The sequence below is a fragment of the Dreissena polymorpha genome, chromosome 13, assembly GCF_020536995.1.
Source record: "Dreissena polymorpha isolate Duluth1 chromosome 13, UMN_Dpol_1.0, whole genome shotgun sequence".
Lineage (NCBI taxonomy): Eukaryota > Metazoa > Mollusca > Bivalvia > Myida > Dreissenidae > Dreissena > Dreissena polymorpha.
In genome coordinates, this window is record NC_068367.1 from 31,601,253 (window position 1) to 31,624,715 (window position 23,463).

A 23,463-nucleotide genomic window follows, 5' to 3' on the forward strand; every position below is an offset into this window, starting at 1 on the left:
AAGGGTTATGAAAACACAACTTAGTGGGCGGAGCGATCTTGTATTTGGCGACTGGTCAATTATATTATACAGTTTATCAAACTGTATTATTTCAACTATGTTTGCATTCCGTATACTTTTATTGATAATATTTTACAAAATTTATGTATAATATGAATGATAAACTTGACTGAAATCATTTAAATGATACTGAAATCAAAACATTAATTTATACAGATACTTATTTAATATATGTTGCTTGATACAATCATGTACATCTATATCAAATGAGACCATGCTGTAACTTCAATGATGAATTTCAGTGAATTAAGTTAAATCCAAAATTTAAGTTACTCCCATCTCTCTCCCGCAGCGCGCATACCGAAAGGTCCTGTTGTCTACAGATCCAGATCCAAAAATATTATACATAATTATGTATCATGTTGTTTAGAGGGGATGATTTTCCATCTGTTGTATCAATGTATTGTTTTACTTCTTTAATCAATGTGTTTGATATATAAACATAGCCCCAGGGTCAGAGCTTCAGGCAATGCATATTTCACCCCCTGATCTTTTTCTAATGGATATTTTAGCTAGTTCCTACATTCAATACAGTCAAATATATTTAAGAAGTATCTGTACACATTGCTAGATTGAATGTGTACATTTAATGTTATTAGTATTAAAAAGATATACATTGTAGTACAAATGTTCATGCTAGATGAATTAAAGCCGTAGTCAATATGTATTTAAACATTTTTAAATGGTACTATTTTCTGAAATGTATACCTACTTTCTCTTGAGCACTGGCCAAATATAAAATGTATATCATTTTATCACTTTCATATGGAGCCCTGACCAGATCTCAAATGTATATCCCTTTTCTCAGGATAACTGGTCATCTCCTTTTTATCACCTAACAAACACCTATCAAAATGGCAAATTATATGCAGAATAATTCTTTTTATGCAATGGTTGAATCAAATACTTCAGAAAAAATTGACATTCTTTTCACATGGTAATTTCATTTTCAGTCATGGAAAAAAAGCCTGCACAACACAGATCAAAAATACTTTTTATTTGTGGATCACCCCATATCTTGATACTCAATGTGCATAAATATCTCAAGTCTTGGTGAATTCAGGACAAAAAATGTATTTTAAGTCCTTAATTGACCCGGCTATAGTTATCAGATTAATATAACCTCAATCAGTATAGTTATATTATTATTTGTGTTTTGTGTATTGTAATCATATACTCAATCATGCAGTTACATGATAGCAATTAAAAATAACAAAGTCGCTCATACTATAAAGGTCATTGACAAAGCCTATGTCAGAGTGTAATCGCCCTCTCGTGCCGGCAAAAACAACACGTTGGTAGGTTTTCATTTTTGACAGTTCTACTTTCACTTTCATTTTGTGATATTCATTATCATCAAACTATTAACACTTATGTGGCTGAGAAAAATATCGCTATTGCTTATTATGCCCCCCTTTGAAGAAAAGAGTTATATTGTTTTGCACATGTCGGTCCGTCGGTAGGTCGGTCCGTCCGTCCACCAGATGGTTTCCGGATGATAACTCAAGAACGCTTACGCCTAGGATCATGAAACTTCATAGGTATATTGATCACGACTGGCAGATGACCCCTATTGATTTTGAGGTCAATGGTTCAAAGGTCAAGGTCACAGTGACTCGTTCTTGGATGCAGTTTTTGCTTCCAAAGGACCACATTTGCAGATTAAATTATGTACTGGTGTCGTGGGGTCTATCTACCAGGGCTAGCGCTTTCCCAAGATTTCTTTGAGTCAACTAGTTTTGTGTTTTTCGGTGCGCGAAAACTGGTTTGGAAGTAATTATATACACATGTACTATCAACCTGTTATGCCCCCCTTCGAAGAAGAGGGGGTATATTGTTTTGCACATGTCGGTCCGTCGGTCTGTCGGTCGGTCGGTCCGTCCACCAAATGGTTTCCGGATGATAACTCAAGAACGCCTAGGCCAAGGATAATGAAACTTCATAGGTGCATTGATCATAAATGGCAGGTGACCCCTATTGATTTTCAGGTCACTAGGTCAAAGGTCACAGTGACTCGAAGTAGTGAAATGGTTTCCGGATGATAACTCAAGAATGCTTACGCCTAGGATCATGAAACTTCATTGGTACATTAATCATGACTGGCAGATGACCCCTATTGATTTTCAGGTCACTAGGATATAGGATGTTTTTGCAATATTTCATCACTTCTTGTTTAATTGATTTGTACTAAATCTTAAAAAAATCTTTTCTTCTTGATAGCCTTTTAGATTTTCATTCAGACAACTGTTCCCTTTACATTTACTTTAGCAGCAACTTTTCTGTATCTTGCAAATATACTTTCAACGCCATCGGCGCTCTCGTTATAATTTGACATTATTTGGTTTACATCTTTATCGGGAAAATAGTGCGTCTGTAAGTGAATCCGGACAAAAACGGAAATTAATTTATGCATTAATACATCGTAATACTGTGATACCTTTCGTGTAAATCAAATAAAAAGCAAAGACCGTTCGAATGGCGAAATATCATCCAACAAAATGGATTGTCGGTAAATGTTTATGTTATCGGATTGAAAAATATATGAGTGCAACGCTTTTCAATATAGTGGGTATAATCATTTATATCTAACACACACTGAAGAAGAAGCTTGAAGGACAATACATGCTTGCACATTAACCATCAACTCACTATAACTTCATCGTTTATTCCCCCTTCAAAATGTGAAGGCAGTCAGATGGCGTAGGTGAAATATACAAGATAATTTTAAACGGTTATCAGTTATCAAACATTTTTTTTAAAGATACTCGTGTTAGTGTAACATGTAAATATGAATTAATCACACGGATCCAAAACTATATCCATACTATGATTATTATTCCATTTTTTATATGGAAACTCGATGAAAAAAGTGGTCCGCAGTTTATCTGGTTAAAATAAAACGATTTAATTGCGAAAAATAACTCACTAATATTTTATCACCATAAGTCTTAAATGCAATCACTTTTACTATTCAAATCATTACAGGACGAAGTGTAATAAGTTGTACACTATTTCGATTTACATCACCTCTGAAAACAAAGCAAAAAATATGTGTTCAATGAATTTGTGCAAGTTTCATGTACGCTTTTAAAGTTGACATTACCACCTGTCCTATTTCTAAATATGTTTATTCAAACTTATCTGTTTAAGCTCTATTTCATCGAAAGCTAATGTTTATTGAACTGCTCTCGAGTCCGTTTTCTGGGTTAAACCAGTACTTGTATCTTCAAGGGTGATGTAAAGAACATGGATCAAGCCTGTGATCTCCCGGCCGCTAAGCGGACACAATACCCACTACGCAACGCCGACTATTAAATTTGTTGACTGTATGAAAGCATCGTGTAAATTAAAATGTTTTATTAACAATAGATCTTGATTTTTTAATCAAGATTTCATCTGTATGTCATCGCATTACAACTATTGATTATTTAAGTCGATATCAGTAGAGAAATTCGTTGTATACAATAAGGTCAGCGATACGAGAATTAAACAGGAAGTGTTAACTTGTAATCGCAGGTACAAGCAAAATATGTAAGTATAATTCATATTGGTATTTAGGACTGTGTATGCGTAGAAATAAGTGTTTAATACAACTAACAATAACTCAAAAATATCAAATTTGATAACACAACATTCAAATGTTTAAACTAAGTTAGGTCATGTTTTCCTATTAAAACTAATCGTTGTTATTAAAATAAAATGGGAAATATAGAAATGGAAACCTATTTGTATTGATATTTTGATACTTATTACCTGTCTATATACAATCAAAATGCCTAATTCAATATATGGCTCTTATGAAATGATTTGCGATGTCGTTTTTTTTTAATTTTCATCTCATAAATTGAAATTATTCTGCTTTCGCTTTCGATTTACATATGTATACCACATGACTTCTAATGAAGGAACAAACAAATGACTGTTAACAAAACGAATGCACTGCTAAAGATGAGAAAAAATTACGGGCTCAAATAGATAAATATAAGCAAATTAAACGTTCATCTGCACAAGCAGGTGAGAATCTTTGTTAAATGCGTTTGTAGCATGCTGTTCGAACTAATTGTCAAATAGTTTGACAATGCACCAGACTAAAAGGTTCAACACAAAAAAACATATAAAAAAATAATTAAAACTCGGGTCATCACGCTTGAAAAGGTCAAAACAAAGCATCGGGGGGTTAACCCGTTTTTTAGGAGCTCCACACTTCAACCTATAGATTAAAACTATTTCTTTTAGATCGATTGTATCGAAAGCCATTGCTTATAAAATTCTAATAAGTCCGTTTCCTGGAAAGAACCTTTACTTGTAGTGTTGTGAAATATCGTGATAACGCTCCCCGATTGAGGTTCGAACCCGGAACCTCTCGTTTGAATGGCGGACACCTGTTCCATTTAACATGGCAAGCTTAACAAATATCACCCTAAGCTCAGAGTTATTAACGAAATATTAAATACAAATGAAACTCAAAGTGCCTAAATCGAAATCAAACAGCAACAAACACACATAATTTCAATGAAATTACTATTTAACTACTCAATGGATGGAAGCAAGCCAGATCAACATAAAAGTAAGTTTCTGAGGCACGATAACAATAACTAAAATACGAGTGTCATAATGGCTCTGAAGAGCTTAAATAAGTTTAATGTACAACAACGTCAAAAACGTGGCCTGGTTATCATTTTGAAATCCTTATTGAATCTGGCTCAACCATGGCCTTAATATTGTATACATTAACATTGTGGTCAAGTTTCATAAAGACTGAGTAATAAATGGGACCTCAAGAGTGGTAACAAAGTTTTTCTTAGATGTTTTCTAGTTTCTTATTTTTTGACGCTAGCGACCCAAATTCAAACTCAGTATGATATTATCAAGGGAAGCATTATTTCAATGTTTAATCAAGATTTATTTGTCAAATTAAAATTTGACGTAGCTTTGGTCAAAATATAAATTCCGACCATTTTTCATCAAGATCGAGTAATAAATGTGGCTTGTAGAGTTGTAACGAGGTATTTATAAAATGTTAACTGGTGACCTTGTTTTGGACTCATTGTACCAAGATAAAAAGTTGGCAAAGACATTGTCTGGATAAACATTCTGACCAAGTGTTCTCAAGATTGGGATGAAAATTGTGGCTATTAGAATGGTTGCATTTTTTAAACATTTGACCTAGCGCCATAGTTACGGACGAACGTGAACTTATTTAAAACTCTCCGTTGATATTGTAAAGAGTAATATTCTGAGAAAAGTTCTTTGAAATTCGATGAATAAAAAAGCAAAACAAAACCTGACTTACTGTTTAAATTTGTTTTGACCATCAAACTAAATCGGAAATCACGATAAGACTTGTTTTTATAAGATCTAAATGAGGTGGTCCGGTGAGTCTTCAAAAGGGGGCAAAACGGCTACTAATCTACAAAGCGGTTTTCAAAGATGTTTGCAATTATGAAAAAATGTCATTAAATGAATTGACTTACAAAATTGTCATACTAGAAACAGTTTTTAATAATTATTACAACAAGGAACAATGTTGGTAATATTAATCAATACAAAGCATTACACAAGCTTTTTATATTTTCAAAGTTCAATTTATGAGAAAGCACATGCTAAAATTTTTCATCGTCAGAAAGCTTTTTTTGGATTGGTTCAATATAATACATATATTGTTTTGTTTTAATTTATTACAATTTCTTTGGGAAATTATCATGGTGTCAAACTGTGAAAAAGTCCCTTTTAATTGCTCCAATGCATATTGTCTTCATGTTACTAAGCATTATTCGTGCCTGTGTGTCGTATAGTAAGGAATACATTTATACTAACAGATCTATAACAATTTAGTTTTAGATCGGAATGTCCAGTGATTATACGTGCATTGTGGCTGCTTTCGATTTTGGAACCACTTACAGCGGATATGCGTTCTCCCTCAAAGAGAGTCCGACTGACGTGAAAACAAATGAAAAATGGTATGCCAGCTCTGGTCTGCTTGTCTCCCTGAAAACACCAACGTGTGTACTTCTCAACGAGGCTGGCGAATTTCTCTCGTTCGGATTCGACGCGGAAGAAAAATATTATTCTCTGACAGGCGAAGAAAAGCACCACCGATGGAGACTGTTTTCGCGGTTTAAGATGGCCCTGCACAATGAAAAGGTAAAGGTTTTAAATAAAGAGTTCTTAAACACAACTGAACGAAATTTGGTCATTTCATAGCTTTTTCAGTATTAAAAACATATAAAGTGTATGTCCGCGTATTCATGGTTTCTTAGAAGTGTACGGTACTGTATATGATCAAATATCCATATTGTGTTATACTGCTTTAGTTTTTCAAACTGCTCAAAAAAAAAGAATTTGGTGACAAAATTCCTTCTATGATGTTAGCCACACACATTTTTGATTACCACACTCATCTTCTTTTCTTGGTTAATGTTTAGCCAAACGTGATCACTATTATGCAAGTAACTAAATAAACTTTATATCTGAAGCTGTTTTTAGGAAGACTGAGACATCATTAGGTTACGAACATAATTAAGCCAGTCGGATTAGAAAACATGCACATTCAAATTCAAAAGCACCACTTGTGAAGTTCTTTGTTTGTGAATGGTCATAACATTTCTTGAAAATAATTTTTAAACTTGAATAACCTTTCACTTAAACGTTCGTAAGACCATTTCAATCTTTCGACATTCTGTTAGGGTACATTTAATGGATGATACTAAGAACGTATCCCCAGATGAAATACCGTATTAGACATAAGATGTAAACAATTATCAAAGCTATCGGGTATTTTTTTACAAGTATTCAGTAGAAAACATCAAATATACATGTCTTATAGTCTCTGAAGTAGAAAATGCCATCGATAGTTTAATGAGCCCATCTGAATAAACCTGGCTGCAATAATTGAATGATGGTGTTTGCTGATTCGTCTTCGTATTCAATAATCAAATACATACATTTTAACTTTAAAAATAGCTATTAGAAAAAAAAAGTACTTTTTGCAGAAAACCTGGGCGTTAGCGTATCAATATTACTTTTTAATCGATATTAAAAGTTATGCACATAGACCATGGATCCGTTATGAACAATACAATATTTCATAAGGAAAAGCGGATACATCTGAGTAAACATACGTCGTATTTGTTTTATAACATATTTTATAATTTAGTTAAACTGTGTAACATGTATAAAGAAACGTTGCGATGATAGTTTTTATCTAAATTATTTAAATTTCAGGTTATATCCCACTCAACTACAATTGAGGATTTACAAGGAAAACCGCATCCAGCAAAGCCAATATTTATCATGAGCATCCGCTATCTTCAACAACATCTGTTGAAAACGTTAGAATTAAGATACACGGGGATAAAGGAGTCTGATATCAAGTACATCATCACGGTTCCAGCTATCTGGGGAATCGCTGCAAAACAGTTCATGAGGGAGGCCGCCATCGAGGTACACAATATAAAAACCGAGGTTAAGATATAACCTAAGTTTTTATAGAGTTAATATCTGGAATAAATCCATAAGATGAAGTACGTTGTTGTACCTAGGCGTATTGTACGAATATATACAATCAGCTAAATTTCCGTGTGCACTTGAAAACTTTGTTATACCAAATTTAAGTACAATTTATTCGACAAAGAACGTATTTATCGATTGAAAATATCATGCTTGGAAATTATGTAAACATGTAATTACATGTATTCGCATTTACCAGACGCAAGGTCGGTCGTTTTTTAGGCAGGTATTGACAGCAAACGATTGAAACTTGCGCTAGAGCCGGAGGCAGCTGCCATCTGGAGTGAGTCACTAGGCCATACGTTGGAAGGCCAAAAGTTTCTTGTTGTGGACATAGGAGGTTTGTGAATTTCGTTTTGATAGTTGTAATGAAATTAGTTAAAACGACACCTTAGTTAACAGTTATAATGTCAAATTTTAGTGTACTCATTTACCTGAATTAAGCAGTTTTGCAGGTAGGAATTTTTCGCTTAACGCACCTGAAGAAAGTAAGTTTGACATTTACGACAACTATGTATTGGTATAATATTTAAAATACATTACTTGTGTAACACATATAAACAATATACATGTGTTTTCTGTTTGTGCCCACAGGGAACTACTATAATAGCTTAAACATGAACATGTGTGTTTTATACAATATTGAGCGTGTTGTTTTTTGCAACACATTAGCCTCGTCTTGAAAAAACGTGAACATAACAAAATACAAAACGACAACATAACTTGAATGATACAATGTGTTTCTTCACGCCATTCACTACATTTAAACGAAACGACACGGATAACTCTCTTTACTGTTTTTCTTTAGGCAATTTTCTTTCTTTATTTTGTTCACGCAATGCTCCCTAATGGAGCATTTATCCATAGTGTCCTCGAGACACAGAGTGTTTCAATAATATAAGGCAGAATGTTTGAAATAGATTAATAAACTTTGATTGTTTGATTGTTTAAAATAAAAGACTGCTTGTGGTAAACACAAATATCTTTACTGGTATTATAACGGAAGTTCCATATTTTTTCATATATTTGCTCGTATATCAGGTTTAAGAATAAAAATTCAGCGTATATCTGTTTGGTTTTAGAAATATGAGCATATATTATATTTTCACAAAAGGAATACACATAGCAATCAATATGTTTGGCACAAAATAGCATGTCATACACAACGCTTTCATAGATTTATTCAAAGGCTTGTACAAAAATGCCTTTCAAAACTGAAAAATGTTCAATTCGAGTTTTAACACGTGTATACGCAGTTTGCAGGACTTACTCTTAAAGGGGCCTGTCCACAGATTTTGGCATTTTTTAGATTTGTCATTAAATGCTTTATATTGATAAAAGTTAAAATTGGATATAAAAAGCTCCATTAAAACAATTAAGAATAAAATTAAAAAAGAAAAAAGGTAACCCTCAGCAGGGCTCTAACAGCTGACCCCTGGAGTCCTGGAGTAAAAAGTTTCCGACTAAGCCCACACGGCCATCCTTCCGTATAGAATGACGGGAGTTTTTTATACTTGATATAACCAATCCTCGTTGTTTCACAAAATATAACGACAACAACAGAACTCTCCAAATTATTAATTCGTTTCGCGTCGCAACTCTTTATAATTTTCGGGTTTTTAAATCGTCTAAAGACGCATATAATGGCTACTTTAGAGCGTGGTAAATGTTCAGTATAAATGTTTCCTCACAAATATCATAACTAAAACGAAAATTTGCGAATCTGAAACAACTTTTTTCAATTTTGTCAATTTACTCAGACGTGAAAACGCCCCTGAAAATATGTATCGTCGAAACTTGATTTTATATGCTTTAAAAAAATAACTTATATGTTGTAATTTGTAGGAGGAACTGCTGATATCTCTGCTCATCAGAAAATGTCAGATGGCTCATTAAAGAACATCCACGCTCCAAGTGGAGGGCCGTGGGGAGGTATATATGTAGATGAAAACTTCTTGAAATTTATAAGAAGTATATTTGGAGAGAATTCTCTTGAAAGTCTTAAAAGTGATGATATGTACGACTTCATTGAGATTCTTCGCGACTTCGAAATGAAGAAGAGGAAATTCAAATTTGATTCTAATGATGGCATAATCTTTCGCATTCCGATTGCGCTGAAAGCCTTTGCGGAAAAGCATTTCCATCTGTCCTTATTGGATCGACTGAAATCACTGAATTACGGCGACGAAGTGTATCTAAGAAGCCAAGACAAACTTGGAGTAAACTCATCAGTCATGCAAAGGTGGTTCGCAGAGCCAGTCTCAAAGATGGTGGAATATATTCAAAATATAATTCAAGAAGAAAGAAATGAAGACCTAAGTCTAATTATATTAGTTGGAGGGTTTGCGGAGAGTCCCTACGTTCAACAAAGGATACAAGAAGCGCTCCCAGACAAACGGCTAATAGTGCCTGGAGAGGCGGGTTTGGCCGTGCTCAAGGGAGCCGTGATGTTTGGACGCAAACCTGATATCATATCATCAAGGGTTATGGATTGCACGTACGGGATAAAGGTGCGTGCTTACTATCGAGAGAATTTATATCCAGTGGAGAAGAAGGAATTCATCGATGGTGAATGGAGAGTACGCAATGTATTCGAAATATTTCTAAGAATAAATGAAGATGTACCTCTTGATAGCAAGGTGACACATACAAACTTCAGTAGAAAAAGTAAAAAAAACGCGGGCATTCCAATATACAGAACAAAAGAAAAGAATCCCGTTTACGTAACAGATCGAGGATGTGAACTTCTTGGGCAATTAAAATTGCAGTACGACAAAGACACTCCATTAGGGACGAAAGACATAGAAGTTACGTTTATGTTTGGGGACACTGAGCTTCATGTGATGGCTAAGGACACCTCTACAGGTAAGGTAGAGAGCATGACGCTGGACTTGAACAAGTAGCACGTATACTTTAAAGTAAAATCCATTAGTTACATTTCAGGATGAATGACACCAGATATGTGGTGCCGTTTATTCCCATTAGCTACGGGCCTTCTTGGAAAACACAAAAGGTAAAAAAAAACAATGTATGAAATAATTTCCAAACACAAGTCTTCGATAGTGTGTATAGGTATAGATAAATGGTGGATCATTCTTAATTATATTAAAATAAAAGATTGGCGACATGTTGATATGCCCTTTCGTTTAAACTGGAAACCAATTTACAGAAGCTTCAATACAGAATTGTACAAAAAATTATAGGTACAAACTCATTTTTATTTAAATTAATATATGTCACTCCTGTCAGCCAACAGTTTTTTTTATCTGAAAGTGAAATTAATAAACACATATTTTGGGAATGTAAGTATGTCAATCAGTTAATAGCATAATTGTTTTATGGATGTAATCATCGTTTGAATCTTCTAAATTTGCCTCCATATAAACTGGGACACAAATCATACAACTTAATATTTGTTTTGATACACATGTTTATTTATTATTGTAAAATGAACAAAAGTATACCCACTCTTAAAGCTACGAAATCGAACCTGTTGACTGTTTCATTAAAAAGTATTGTTCATTATTGTAAAAGCTTTTGATTGTCGAGTACATAAAATGTGTTATACTATGCATATATAAATTGTTACCTGTGTATGATATTGAGTTGGTTGCTCTCAGCCATCGCATACTGATTGACCAGGAGAATACATTATATTGAACTGCAAAAGTACGTATGTTGATCATTTTCGGTGATGTTCTGGCAATATGGCATTTTCGCTGGTTAGCATGTGTGTTTACCCTCTTGACAATAGTGTAAAGGAAGAACTTTTAAAATGTATGCGTTATTGCGGAAAAGTTGCTACTGTATCAATACATACCGTTATCATGATATAAGGATGAAGACAACGATCGGTCATTATATGAATATAATATGATAAATATGCCCACAATCCGCAGAGGCTTATATGGGACGACATTTTCCGCCGAGTCTGGATTTTCGTTATGGCATCCTTTAAACGAAAACTAACGTAAAGGATCATCACTTCTTCCGAGACACTGAAATAAAAGTGATTACCCTACCGGTATTATTGTTTCTAATTAAATGTCTAATATCACGCGAAAGCTGATTTAAATTTCACTGTAAATTGCAACCACTCGTTCAACGTGCGTTGAACAATAGCTGGCATATTTTCAAATTAGCTAAACACGATTTAGGGTTCACACTTTATTGGCAAAACTTGTTGGCGCCCTGCACATTTCCCGTATTCGGCGCATATTTACTCACTACAGCAGACGAGTTCAACAAAATAAACTGCCTAATAATGTGCTTTGTGTCGATAACGTCCTGTTCCGAAGCCTTCAATTTCCTGCGAAAACACTCAACATGTCCGACGAAAATGATTTATTGATGTAACATTTGCTGAGAATAGCTAGCGCATCATCTCTGTAACCACTGCGCATAATCAACGCGTGCATGCTAATTTACATCAGATAAGTGATTTACTTACTGAAAAGTAATGTAGTTAAAAAAATATGTTCTGTCCTTTCTTGTTGTGCCACGGTCGGGATAATACAAGAGTTATAACACAAGTGCGTGAGAGATTCGAGGACACGTATTTATTTTCCTGACTTTCTTGAGAAATCGGCAACAAAGTTTTGAGAAACAATATTATTTTCATTTTAACATAGTCATTGTGTCTGTGTTTGAAGCTTTTCAGTGATAAATATATTTGTCTACTCTCGACCATAGTTCTGTCAAGTACATTCATATCAAATAGCATTACAAAACTGTAAACAATATAAAATCTCTTTTAAAAAAGTAGAACGTCTGTGGAGACTGTAACCGAATATATATCATTCTTATCTCTCCGTCAATACGCGAGTTCAACAGTCAGCCAACATGTGTCTGCAATAAGCTACATCAACAAAATAAATGACTTCGATGACTGCACGCGGAAATACTGGAAGGTTTAAGGCGTTCCCAGAAAAAATTCCCGGTTTCCCATCTCTCAGTCCGTTCTCCGAATGCTGCTTAACAAATTAGAGTTCACTTGTCAGTCACAATACGAAGTAATACTGTTAAGCGCTGTATTTTCGTGTGCTTATATAGCACTTCTACGCGTAAGCGTATAAATGCTGCTCGAGCAGCATTTAAATGCTGCTTGAGCAGCAAATTACTGCTAGAGCAGCATATTTGCTGCTCGAGCAGTATCTAGATGCTGCTCGACCAGCAAAATTCCTGCCCGAGCAGCAATTTTTTCTGCTGCAGCAGAAAAATCCTGCTCGACCAGCATTTATTTTAGAATAAGCCCTTGAACCCGTCAGCCAATCACATTTGAGCTTACAAACGGACGACATAAGCTACCTCTACGGAAACAAAATAGACCTGACAATAACTTTAGAAAAACTGCCATAAACTCATTATCTGTGTTGTAATTCATTATTATTAAATTATCATCCCTTTTTCGTAGTTGTTAATAAAATAATAATTAAGCTTTAAAATCTATAAGTCATGTAGGAACATGCAAATTTGGTGGACCAATTGCTCCAACGTTACATGATTTATGCCTATGTGTAATCTGATTCAGATTGGCTGATTCCATAATCTAAAAAATAAATGCTGGTCGAGCAGGATTTTTCTGCTGCAGCAGAATAAATGCTGCTCGAGCAACAAATTGCTGCCCGAGCAGCATTTAGATGCTGCACGAGCAGCTTTTTTTCTGCAGCAGCAGAAGTTAAAGTTTCGACCCTTTTAGTGCGCCATATGAGCGAGCTTGCCGTGCCCAGCGTAAAGTCAACGGGGCAGGTTATAATGGCGGAAGATATCATAATGGGGAATAGTTTTATAACATTATGCATCAGGGCTTCGAAAACAGATCAACGCCGAGATGGCTCGTGCGTTTGCATTCAGATCGACCCCACTGACCTGAATTGTTATAGTGCTATTCTAGACTTTTTGAAGTACCGTCCAGACAAACAGGGTCCGCTATTCTGTCACTTTGATGGCAGCCCACTAACAATTTTTCAATTCAATGCAGTTTTAAAGAAAACTGTGTGCGCAACGGGCTTAGACGATAGCCGATATAAATCTCACTCATTTCGGATAGGGGGTGCATCAGGCATGTTCAACAAGGGCGCTTCAGTACCAGAGATTAAAGCCACGGGCAGATGGAAATCTGATGCATACAAGTCTTACATTCGTTAGATGATATTTTTATTATAATACACCAATATGTATACGTATTTTGAACTGATGTTTTAATTGGTTTAATTATATCAAATTTCGAAAAGTAAAATTCTACACATATTAAAGCATGCTGGCTTTACACTTGAGTCTTTTGATTAAAGTAAATAGTCTAAGATGGGAACACATATTGTCATATAATACCTTGGTAGTAACGCCGTTCACGGGTTTCTACTGCAACCGAAACTAAATCCAATAATAACAGATAGGATCATAGTCTTAATAAGAAAATGTGGTTATAATGGTGAATATGTGGTATATGGCTGGTGGATGGTGCACTAATTGTGCTTATGTATTTTCAAAATTATGGTGTTGATTCGATCGCCCAAATTGGCTTATGGTGAAAAGCCCGGTGATCATTTTTGGCTATAAGTAAATATTAAATAAAAATCAAGTTCTTGGAAGATAACGCCGTTCCCGGGTCTCTACCGGAACCGGGACTTAATCCCGGAAGAACATTGTGGTGGTTATATATATATAATGATATATGGTTGGTTGATGGTGCACTAAATGTGCTTATTCATTTTCAAAATTATGGTGTTGAAACGATCAACCAAAATTTGCTTATGGTGAAAAGCCCGGTGATCATTTTGGGCTATAAGTAAATATTAAATAAATATCAAGTTCTTGGTAGATAACGCCGTTCTCGGGTCTCCACAGGAACCGGGACTTAATCCCGGAAGAACATTGTGGTGGTTATATATATCTGTTACGTGTTTGGTTGATGGTGCACTAAATGTGCTTATTCATTTACAAAGTATATTGCTCATGGTACAAATGTTTGGTGATCTATTTAGGCTATGTATAAAATAAAATACAAGTTCTTTTATTTACCTACTAGAACCGGAAACTTATCTCGAAAGAGCCAATTAGGTTATACAGTGGAACCCCTCTAAACCGGACAACCCCGGGACCGACAGGAAATTCCGGTTTAGAGAGGATTCCGGTTTAGAGGGGACATTGACTTTTTTACTTTCAGAAAGTCAATTACATAGCCTAATGTGGAAAACACACTTTAATCAAATTTTAATAGTTTATTTACATATATCAACAATATCAGTCACAATATAAATCAAACAGTGCACCCTGAAAAACAAACTATTTTATACATGTATGCATTTGTTATGTGAATTTACTTTTTTCGCACGATATCCCCGATCGTCGATTTTCCTACCTCATATTTCTCTGACAGCATCTTTAGTGTAGGTTTAGGGAGCATCTCTGACTCTTTGATCAATTTGATTTTGTATTGTAGGGACAATCCACGCACATTCGCTTAGAAATAGGTTCGGTCATTTGTAGTCTTAGTTAACAGTTTAAAAATCTAAATGAATTTCTTAATGCAACTGCTTCAATAACTCTGCAAATCACCATTGCATATGACACTTGCAATTGTGATAAACAACACAAAATTAAATAGCATTAACAGTATTACAATTCACGGCTTCCTATATCAAAAACAAAACACACTAAAGTACTCTATGCTCGTTATCAGTAATTATAGTCAGTATTATCACCTCCATTGATCGATATGTACATCACAGGACAAGTATCTTTAAATTGTTTTGCGATTTTTACAGTTACAAATTTTTTCGACCACCTTTATTAATTTCATGCATCTTTAATCCGCTATTCACAACTTTTTGACACCAGGTCTTAGGTGCAATAAACCGGCCCTGAGCGGTTTAGAGAGGTACAATTACGTATGGAATGACCAAATTTTGATCTAAAGAATGACCGGTATTCGCAATTGAGGGGATATCGGTCTTGAGGAGATATTTTACGCATGGTTTTATAGGGGAAAAAATGGGACCGGACAATTTGTCCGGTGTAGAGAGGATTCCGGTTTAGGGAGGATCCGGTTTAGAGGGTTTCCACTGTATTAAGGTATACTGTTGGCTGGCACAGGTAAACGTTTAACGTTTTGAGCGTCTGATAATAAGTTTCATATTTATCGGGTATATTAGGTCACATAAGGAACGTCTGGATAGTTGGTTCATCGATAATAAGGGATGCTTATTATAGGACAGTAGGCAGTGCATTCGGTAGTGATCTGGGCTTAAAGGACTCGAGGATCAACATCACCTGGGACTTCAAAGGCGGCATGCGTCTGGAAGACTTACAAGAATCCATTAATTCTATATTGCTATTTAATCAGCAACCTGAACTTTTGATCATCCATTGTGGTGGTAACGAGATCGGTCCCCGTTCGATACTAGATATCTATAATCATTACGTCTGCATAGTAGGCCACCTTCAGCAGCTTCTTCCGGGTACGACCCTAGTTTTTTCATCAATTCTCCCGCGCATAAGCTGGCGCTACTAATAACAAAACAGCTAACAAAAGTAGACATCGTCTAAATTCTCGTATTGCGGCACTGTTCTTAGAAAAAGGGGGTTGCTACATCAAATACCCTGACATTGTCGAATCGCCTACCCTTTTTAAATCCGATGACACTCATCTGTCCGAGTTGGGATGCGATGTCATGTTAAACACCTTATCCGGGGCTATTTATATCTTTCTGTTTGAGCAAAGTTATGTTTTCCCACACCGATTTTAATTCATTGCTATTTGCGTGTCAGGGCTGGCGTGTGTTCATAGCCGCTGTGTGGCGGAAGGACCACTTCCTGTGGCCGTGGTCCTTTTTGGCATAGTTTCCACACTTCCCTTCTTGTCACAGGGATTTGACACTATATACTGCTTTTTCCCGCCGTTCTCGGGGGAATCTGTTAATACAAATCGTACCAGCCTTGACATTTAAATGCCAAACCTTTTTAGTGAATAAATTGTGTTTAAATATTTTCTTGGCGTTTGTCGTTGAATAATAATGTTTATTCGCTTAAGAATAATCTATCTTATTCAACGCAAAGGCTATTTTCCACTCTAACTCTAAAATACCCCTCTTTATGAAATGCTATTGTCCATTGAATCATTTGGACTCGTCCACTTATATAAACCGCCTGTTTTCCTCGCAGTCATTCCTTTTCGAGCTGACCAGTAAACCGAGTAAGTCACTGCTTTACGAATTTTACATTTAACCACCCTCCCTCCCCCTATATTACTTATTGTAACGCGATGCTTGCCAGATTTTGTTAAATTTCGGTATTGGCTAGTTTGTCAAGCTCCCTCAGAAACATACATCGTCAAGGCTGGGACTTCACAGCGTTTGGAACACAGTCAGTCGATTAGGTCAAATGTGTACAGAGTTCAACTCCCGACGACTGGATCCTGTGTAATGTACGGTACCAGTGTTGGAGAACACAAAGACTTATGTTTATCGGCATAGTTTCCATGAACACACTTCCCTTCTTGTCACAGGGATTTGACACTATATACTGCTTTTTCCCGCCGTTCTCGGGGGAATCTGTTAATACAAATCGTCCCTTGACATTTAAATTCCAAACCTTTTTAGTGAATAAATTGTGTTTAAATATTTTCTTGGCGTTTGTCGTTGAATAAACAATATTATTTTCATTTTAACATAGTCATTGTGTCTGTGTTTGAAGCTTTTCAGTGATAAATATATTTGTCTACTCTCGTCCATAGTTCTGTCAAGTACATTCATATCAAATAGCATTAAAAAACTGTAAACAATATAAAATCTCTTTTAAAAAAGTAGAAAAACATTTTATAATGGTCATACACATATGCGAATGTTTTAGTCATTGCAAACACCATTAAATTGCACAGACAAAAAATGTAAATATTATCATATTAAGAATTTGGAAAAATTATAGGTATATATCACATTTGTTGTTCTGGACAGTTTTAAGATTTGTATTCATTTTAGGGATGTTAAACAAAATGAAAGCGTAAATGCACAAAATCGCGCCTACAAATTTTTGTTTAACAAAACTCATTATTTGGCATGTAATTTATTTATGTATATGTTATCGCCACGGAAAGCATAACCCGTAAAGTATCCATATTCATATAAATCACTAGAAGTTGCCATCGGGTCATGGTCAGACAAAAACTATAATTGGTCTTCTTACAACAATAAGATCACCTACCGAAAAAATGAGTTATGCCTGGACCATAATTGAAACATTTGAGAATCAATAATTTTGCGAAAGGTCGATGACATTACTCAACAGAATAGAATGAGAGAAAACATTTTAATGCAGGACGCCTTTCAAGTGGACGATTAGAAACATTTATTTCAAAATGGTATATCAAGTGTTCACATACCTAATAGCCCAAATCGACTCACACTTAAGACAGATTGGATGTATTGTAAGTTAGTCGTCATGATGGACATCTAAGCGACAAAAACAGATTTGAAATCAGCAAAAATGATAATACGTTGGTGCCGTTAAGTATTTGTTTTTATAATTTCTTGTTCACGCCAAAGCCTGGGATGCAGATTGAGTGACTCGAGCAATTACAGTGAGCCTCGTTCTGAGGAAAAGGGGCGTAATACATGTGCAATACGTTCTGGCTAATCAGGGAAAACAATTTTCGCATAAACTCTTTTCATTTACAAGAGACGGCTTTCTGTAAACCAAACAATCGATAAAAACGGAAAGTGTCATCCCTAAAGTGTAACAACACTAGCGCACATGAAATAAGCCCGGTTTTCCCAGAACGAGATTGGTAATGGCCTCAAGCCCTTTTGATCATAACATGATTACATATTGTTACTAACAAACGAAATGTAAACATTTTATTTCATTAGAACGGATGCCAATCTCCAACTAAAAATAAGTACTCAATTCAAAGATGAATAGAACAGATCGAAGGACACGCAAGCCATAGGGATGTTCTTTAATTAAAAACCAATACTCTGGATAACGACAAGGACAAAGTTAAATAACTTTGAATAATATTTCATTGCAAATGGAAACTTGGATTAAAACGGCATTAATGGGGGAATTAAATATTTCAACCATTATTTGTAAAAAAAAACGCGGCCTACATGTACATCCTTCAAAAGAAAACACTACAGATTTATGTCTTTTAAGTTGTTGTTTTAATAATTGTTGTTCGCAATAGTTTAAATTAATATTTTAAGTTACCGTTTTTATCAAAGACGATACATAGATATTTGAGCATTATGGTATATTCTTCACTGAAACCCCTTACACCTGTATCCAAGTTTGTGGAATTGTTATTCAATGTAGTGCACACCATACGTTACTTGCGTATCTGCAATTTGTGTTTACTTATCCAGTCGCAACAGCCCCCTGACAAAAACATCGATCAAACCTACACATTATCACACTTCAAGAGTAGGATGGAGAGTCATGGTCAGATAATAATGAAACTATTATGTAATTAATAAATATTTTATTAACACAACCCGTCAAATTAAACCGTAACGCAGGTGCAGCGACTGTTCAACGGGTTTAACGGTGCATTGTTGAAGCTTTGATAATAATATGTGTCAATTATGTATTCAATAAAATCGTAAGTTAGTTTCATAATGAAACCCCCGTTACAAAGAAAGTGAGGTATGCTAAAATCAATATGGATGTATGTTCGTCTGCCTCAGGCTGTGTATTAAAATGCACTATTGCCAGATTAGTATACGCCTGTAACGAAGCTAAGAAGTATACACTTGAATTACCGATGATGTATGTAAATCTACCTGTCCGTCTGTCTGCCCGTAGACACAAACTTCACTTTCACATTTCAATATACAATTCTCCTATAAAATAATGATATGCATGTGCATATTGTATCAGGCTACGTCTATACATAAAGGAACATGCGGCGTCGGGGGTTTTCTATCCAAAGTTGCGACAAATCATAGTTGTCATTCCCATACCACGTGGTCCGTGACGTCATTTTGGTAAGCACGTCAAGTAGAAAATTGTCAACATTGCCTCCGCTAAGAAATTTAAAATCTATTTAAGTATCTTATTCCTTACTCTTTTTTGACGAAATAAAGCGCAGGCTAAAGGCAAAACTGAGCACTATTCTCGGTTATGTAAATATTTGACACCAGATGAGTAGTTTAGTCTATCATTCGAGGCACATTCCTAGATTTTACGTTACAATGCACGCAAGCACGACAAGCACATTTTAAATCTTCCAAAATATCCGTTTTATATTCCTTTTTGCAGTGCACTAATATAAGCGGACATGAATAATTCCATATAAAATGTGTTTTGTCCAAAAAAATTATCTTATAACACCATCTAATGACATTTTAATGTACACCATCAATTTGGCTTACACGACAAGCAACAAAATTCAAGGCACGCACGACAAGTCGATATTCGGCTACAACGACTAGTAGTTATAAGTATAGAATTGGTAACTTCTATGTTGTCAAACTATAAACTTCAATTTATTTTAATGTGTGTGTCCCTTGTATAGTTCGTGTCTAATGTCTATTTACTGTCTTCGTGAGATTCTGTGCCCTGTCCTGTGTGTGTGTCTTCAGCCATGTATAATGTATAAAAAGTAACGTGTTTAAGATGTTTAAACAGAACAAATGAACACAATCTGCACTTATAAATTACTACTGAATCGTCATTAAGACATCATGTTACCATAAATAAGACTCTTCGTCCAAGTTTATAACAGTTTTACGTGTCAATGAAATTTTGACTGCAATAGAAGACGGTTTAATTTTGACACATACACACTCTTGAAAACATACAATTAAAAAAAATGCATCAAACCAACATTTTTGTGGTTAAGCGCAAAACGTTTTTGTATAACCCGACCGATATTGACCTTTGTGTCGAGTTCGCCTTGCAAATATAACTCCGTCTACCTTTTTTTTGCAATCTAGCGTTTCTCAAAATACACCTTTTCCAAGTTTTTTTTTCATATTCAGAAAACATGTTGCCTATAAATTCGGAACAATCGCAAACGCGTCAATTAAAAACATGCCGACAAACGTATCTTGTTTGTGATGTAAATAAGAAAGATAAAACATAAAAAAAAGGAATATTGTTCATATTTGAACTATAATAAGAACTTTATTTTTTGTTTTCTTACAATGTTTATATTTCTTTTGTAGGAATCATGAGACAAAACCAACATTCAAACTCGGAAAGCGAAGCAAGCGTATCAAGACGAGACGAGACAGACGTCAGCAACACGAATATCCAACGTGGATGTCATCTTGGATCAGAACCGAAGATGAATTATTTAATAGAGTGAAATATGAACATAAAATGCGTTATGTTTACGGATCACACTGTCCACAATGAAACACATTTTTGCAAACTAAATCTCGACCAAAGGCGGGCTAGTGCGAGAAGGAACGAGAGCAATTTTATACCTTCTTATAGACTTGGACTCGACATGAAAGAATTTAATCATCAGATACCCCCTTTCTGTAAAATTTCTTGTTTTAGAGGGATTGCAATCAAGAAGCTGGACTTTAGATAACACATACAATTAAATATATAAGTATTCATGCGCATTATGTGTGTTTTAAATTAATACCAGGATTAAATTTAATAGAAGTGCTGAATATTTACTTCAGTCAAGTAAATGTTAAAGTAAGGTGTTTTTGTCGCCTTTGTAAATCAGATAACAATTGCTTGCAAAAAATTAATTAAAACTTTGACCAGCATTGAGTCAAGCGTTGTTTTTATAACTCTTAAAATTTCTAAACCTGTACTTTGATATAACGCAAATGCTCATTTGCCTTTGCTTTTTTCTTGAGATTTGCTCCATGCTGTTAACGAGTAACGAAGATTTGCACCCTCTTTGTGATTATCAATTACATGGATTTTGCATACATTGAACATATTTGTTTTGTTTTCATTCATTTTGTTTGAGAAACGAACACTACGCATCGAACGTTTTATTATTAATTTTAATAAATGAAACAATATAAAATGGCGACATAACATCACATGTACATCACAATTGCAATAATATAACAGTAGCGTTAACAAAAAATAAAATACTTTTTTTCAAGAAACGAAACAAGTAAATGACTTTTTTTGAACAATGTGGCATGAACAGATAAGCATCAAATTGTAATTATGACTGAGATTTGATGATTATCAGCTATTATCACAACTTTTAAAGCACGGGTAAATCACAGACAGGTGAATGTCATTTCTAATATAAAACATGGATCGCGTATTAAGCACATACGTCACATAATGCATTTTAGCAGACTTGAAAACATTAACAATCGTTTAGACTAACACCCTGTTAACTTTAAATGCGAATTAAATAAAATAAACAAAATGTTAAATTTCTTATAAACATATTAAAATACAAAACTTAAGCTTAAGGTATTTTAACATGTTTTATGTTAATAACTGCATCAAAAAATAGCGACATTTAGTTAACTAGCCAGGAAAAGGTTAAAAGACCTGGCAACCGGGCCCTTAACTGTACATCCTGGCAACCGGGCCCTTAACTGTACATCAGTTTAAATGTAGACGTGTGTTTGAGGTGTAATAGTAATACGGAACTACCAAGTATTTCAGAATGTTTCATGTGGTATTTTAAGTCTGAGAAAACAATCTAACAACAGTATCAAAAATGTAAAGCATAAAAACTGCATGAAAATAATAACGGAAAACCGTTAACTTTCACTCATGAACACATGTGAGTTGAGAACAAAACACGTTATAGCTACACGTTATTTGTGTTTTTGCCCGTAGTGCCTACAAAGTAAGCTGATATGTTTGTAGGCGGCTTTGCACACTCTGCAGGCATGTTTTTCTTCACCATGTTTCTTCATATGTTCTCGCATATGCGCCCGAGTACTTGTCTTGTGTTCACATATCTCACACTCGATCTCTCGAGTGCACTCTTCCCTGGTCGAGTGGGCATCTAAATCTGCTTGCATTGCGAAGTCTTTGCCACAATAAAGGCATACATAATTCTTTGCGTCTCTGAGTGCATTTCACCTGTAATTATTCATAAGCATAATAATCACATGTATCCTACACGAACACTAATTATATTTTTTATAAATTTGACAATAACACGGCTTCAGAAACATAATTTATAACAACTGTTCGTATTAGCCGAATATCGACTTGTCGTGCTTGTCTTGAATTTCGTTGCTTGTCGTATATGCCAATTTGTTGGTGTATATTGGAAATGTCATTAGATGGTGTTTTATGATATTTTTGTCGGACAAAACACATTTTTTATGGAAGTATTCACGTCCGCATATATGTGTGCACTTCAAAAAGGAATATAAAACGAATATTTTGGCAGATTTAAAATGTGCTTGTCGTGCTTGCGTTCATTGTAACGTAAAATCTAGGAATTTGCCTCGAATGATAGACTCAACTACTCATCTGGTGGCAAATATATATATATAACCGGGAATTGTGCTCAACTTTACCCTTAGCCTGCGCTTTATTTCGTCAAAAAAGAGTAAATAATAAGATACTTACGTGGATTTGAAGTTTCTTAGCGGAGGCAATGTTGACAAATTTCTACTTGACGTGCTAGCCAAAATGACGTCACGGACCACATGGTATGGCCACACTGAATGCTTAGCAAATTTTGCTTCAATAATATTTGTTTTCAACTTTTATGACACGGTCATGTTATATATTGATGTTCTGTATTTACAAGGCGGGTTATTGAGATCTGCGAAAAACTTCTTTTATTGCGCATGAATTAAGGGGTAAATCGGGCTTTTGGGAATTTGGTTTTGATTCTTTATAATGTTGATTTGACTTGGTATGTGGATAGAGGGCATTTGAGGAATAAGTACATAACAGTTTTTCCGGGAGACAAAATGAGGTTGTTTAAATTAAGAA

At 35.0% G+C, this 23,463-nt stretch overlaps 1 protein-coding gene across 1 annotated transcript; it reads left to right on the forward strand.

Moving 5' to 3' along the window:
* The first annotated feature begins 5,907 nt into the window (after nucleotides 1-5,907).
* LOC127854554 (heat shock 70 kDa protein 12B-like) lies at nucleotides 5,908-10,472 on the forward strand. The gene is made up of 4 exons (XM_052389619.1): nucleotides 5,908-6,204; nucleotides 7,285-7,503; nucleotides 7,792-7,909; nucleotides 9,415-10,472. The coding sequence occupies exons 1-4, from the start codon at nucleotides 5,908-5,910 to the stop codon at nucleotides 10,470-10,472; spliced, it is 1,692 nt and encodes a 563-aa protein (XP_052245579.1).
* Nucleotides 10,473-23,463: the final 12,991 nt, after the last annotated feature.

Bases quoted from the DNA above. Each gene is read 5' to 3' on its own strand.
- LOC127854554 (XM_052389619.1), top strand. From the start codon at position 5,908: ATGTCCAGTGATTATACGTGCATTGTGGCTGCTTTCGATTTTGGAACC. The intron at 7,504-7,791 runs GTACACAATATA...GTCGTTTTTTAG, and splicing joins TGAGGGAGGCCGCCATCGAG to GCAGGTATTGACAGCAAACG. The intron at 7,910-9,414 runs GTTTGTGAATTT...TGTAATTTGTAG, and splicing joins TCTTGTTGTGGACATAGGAG to GAGGAACTGCTGATATCTCT.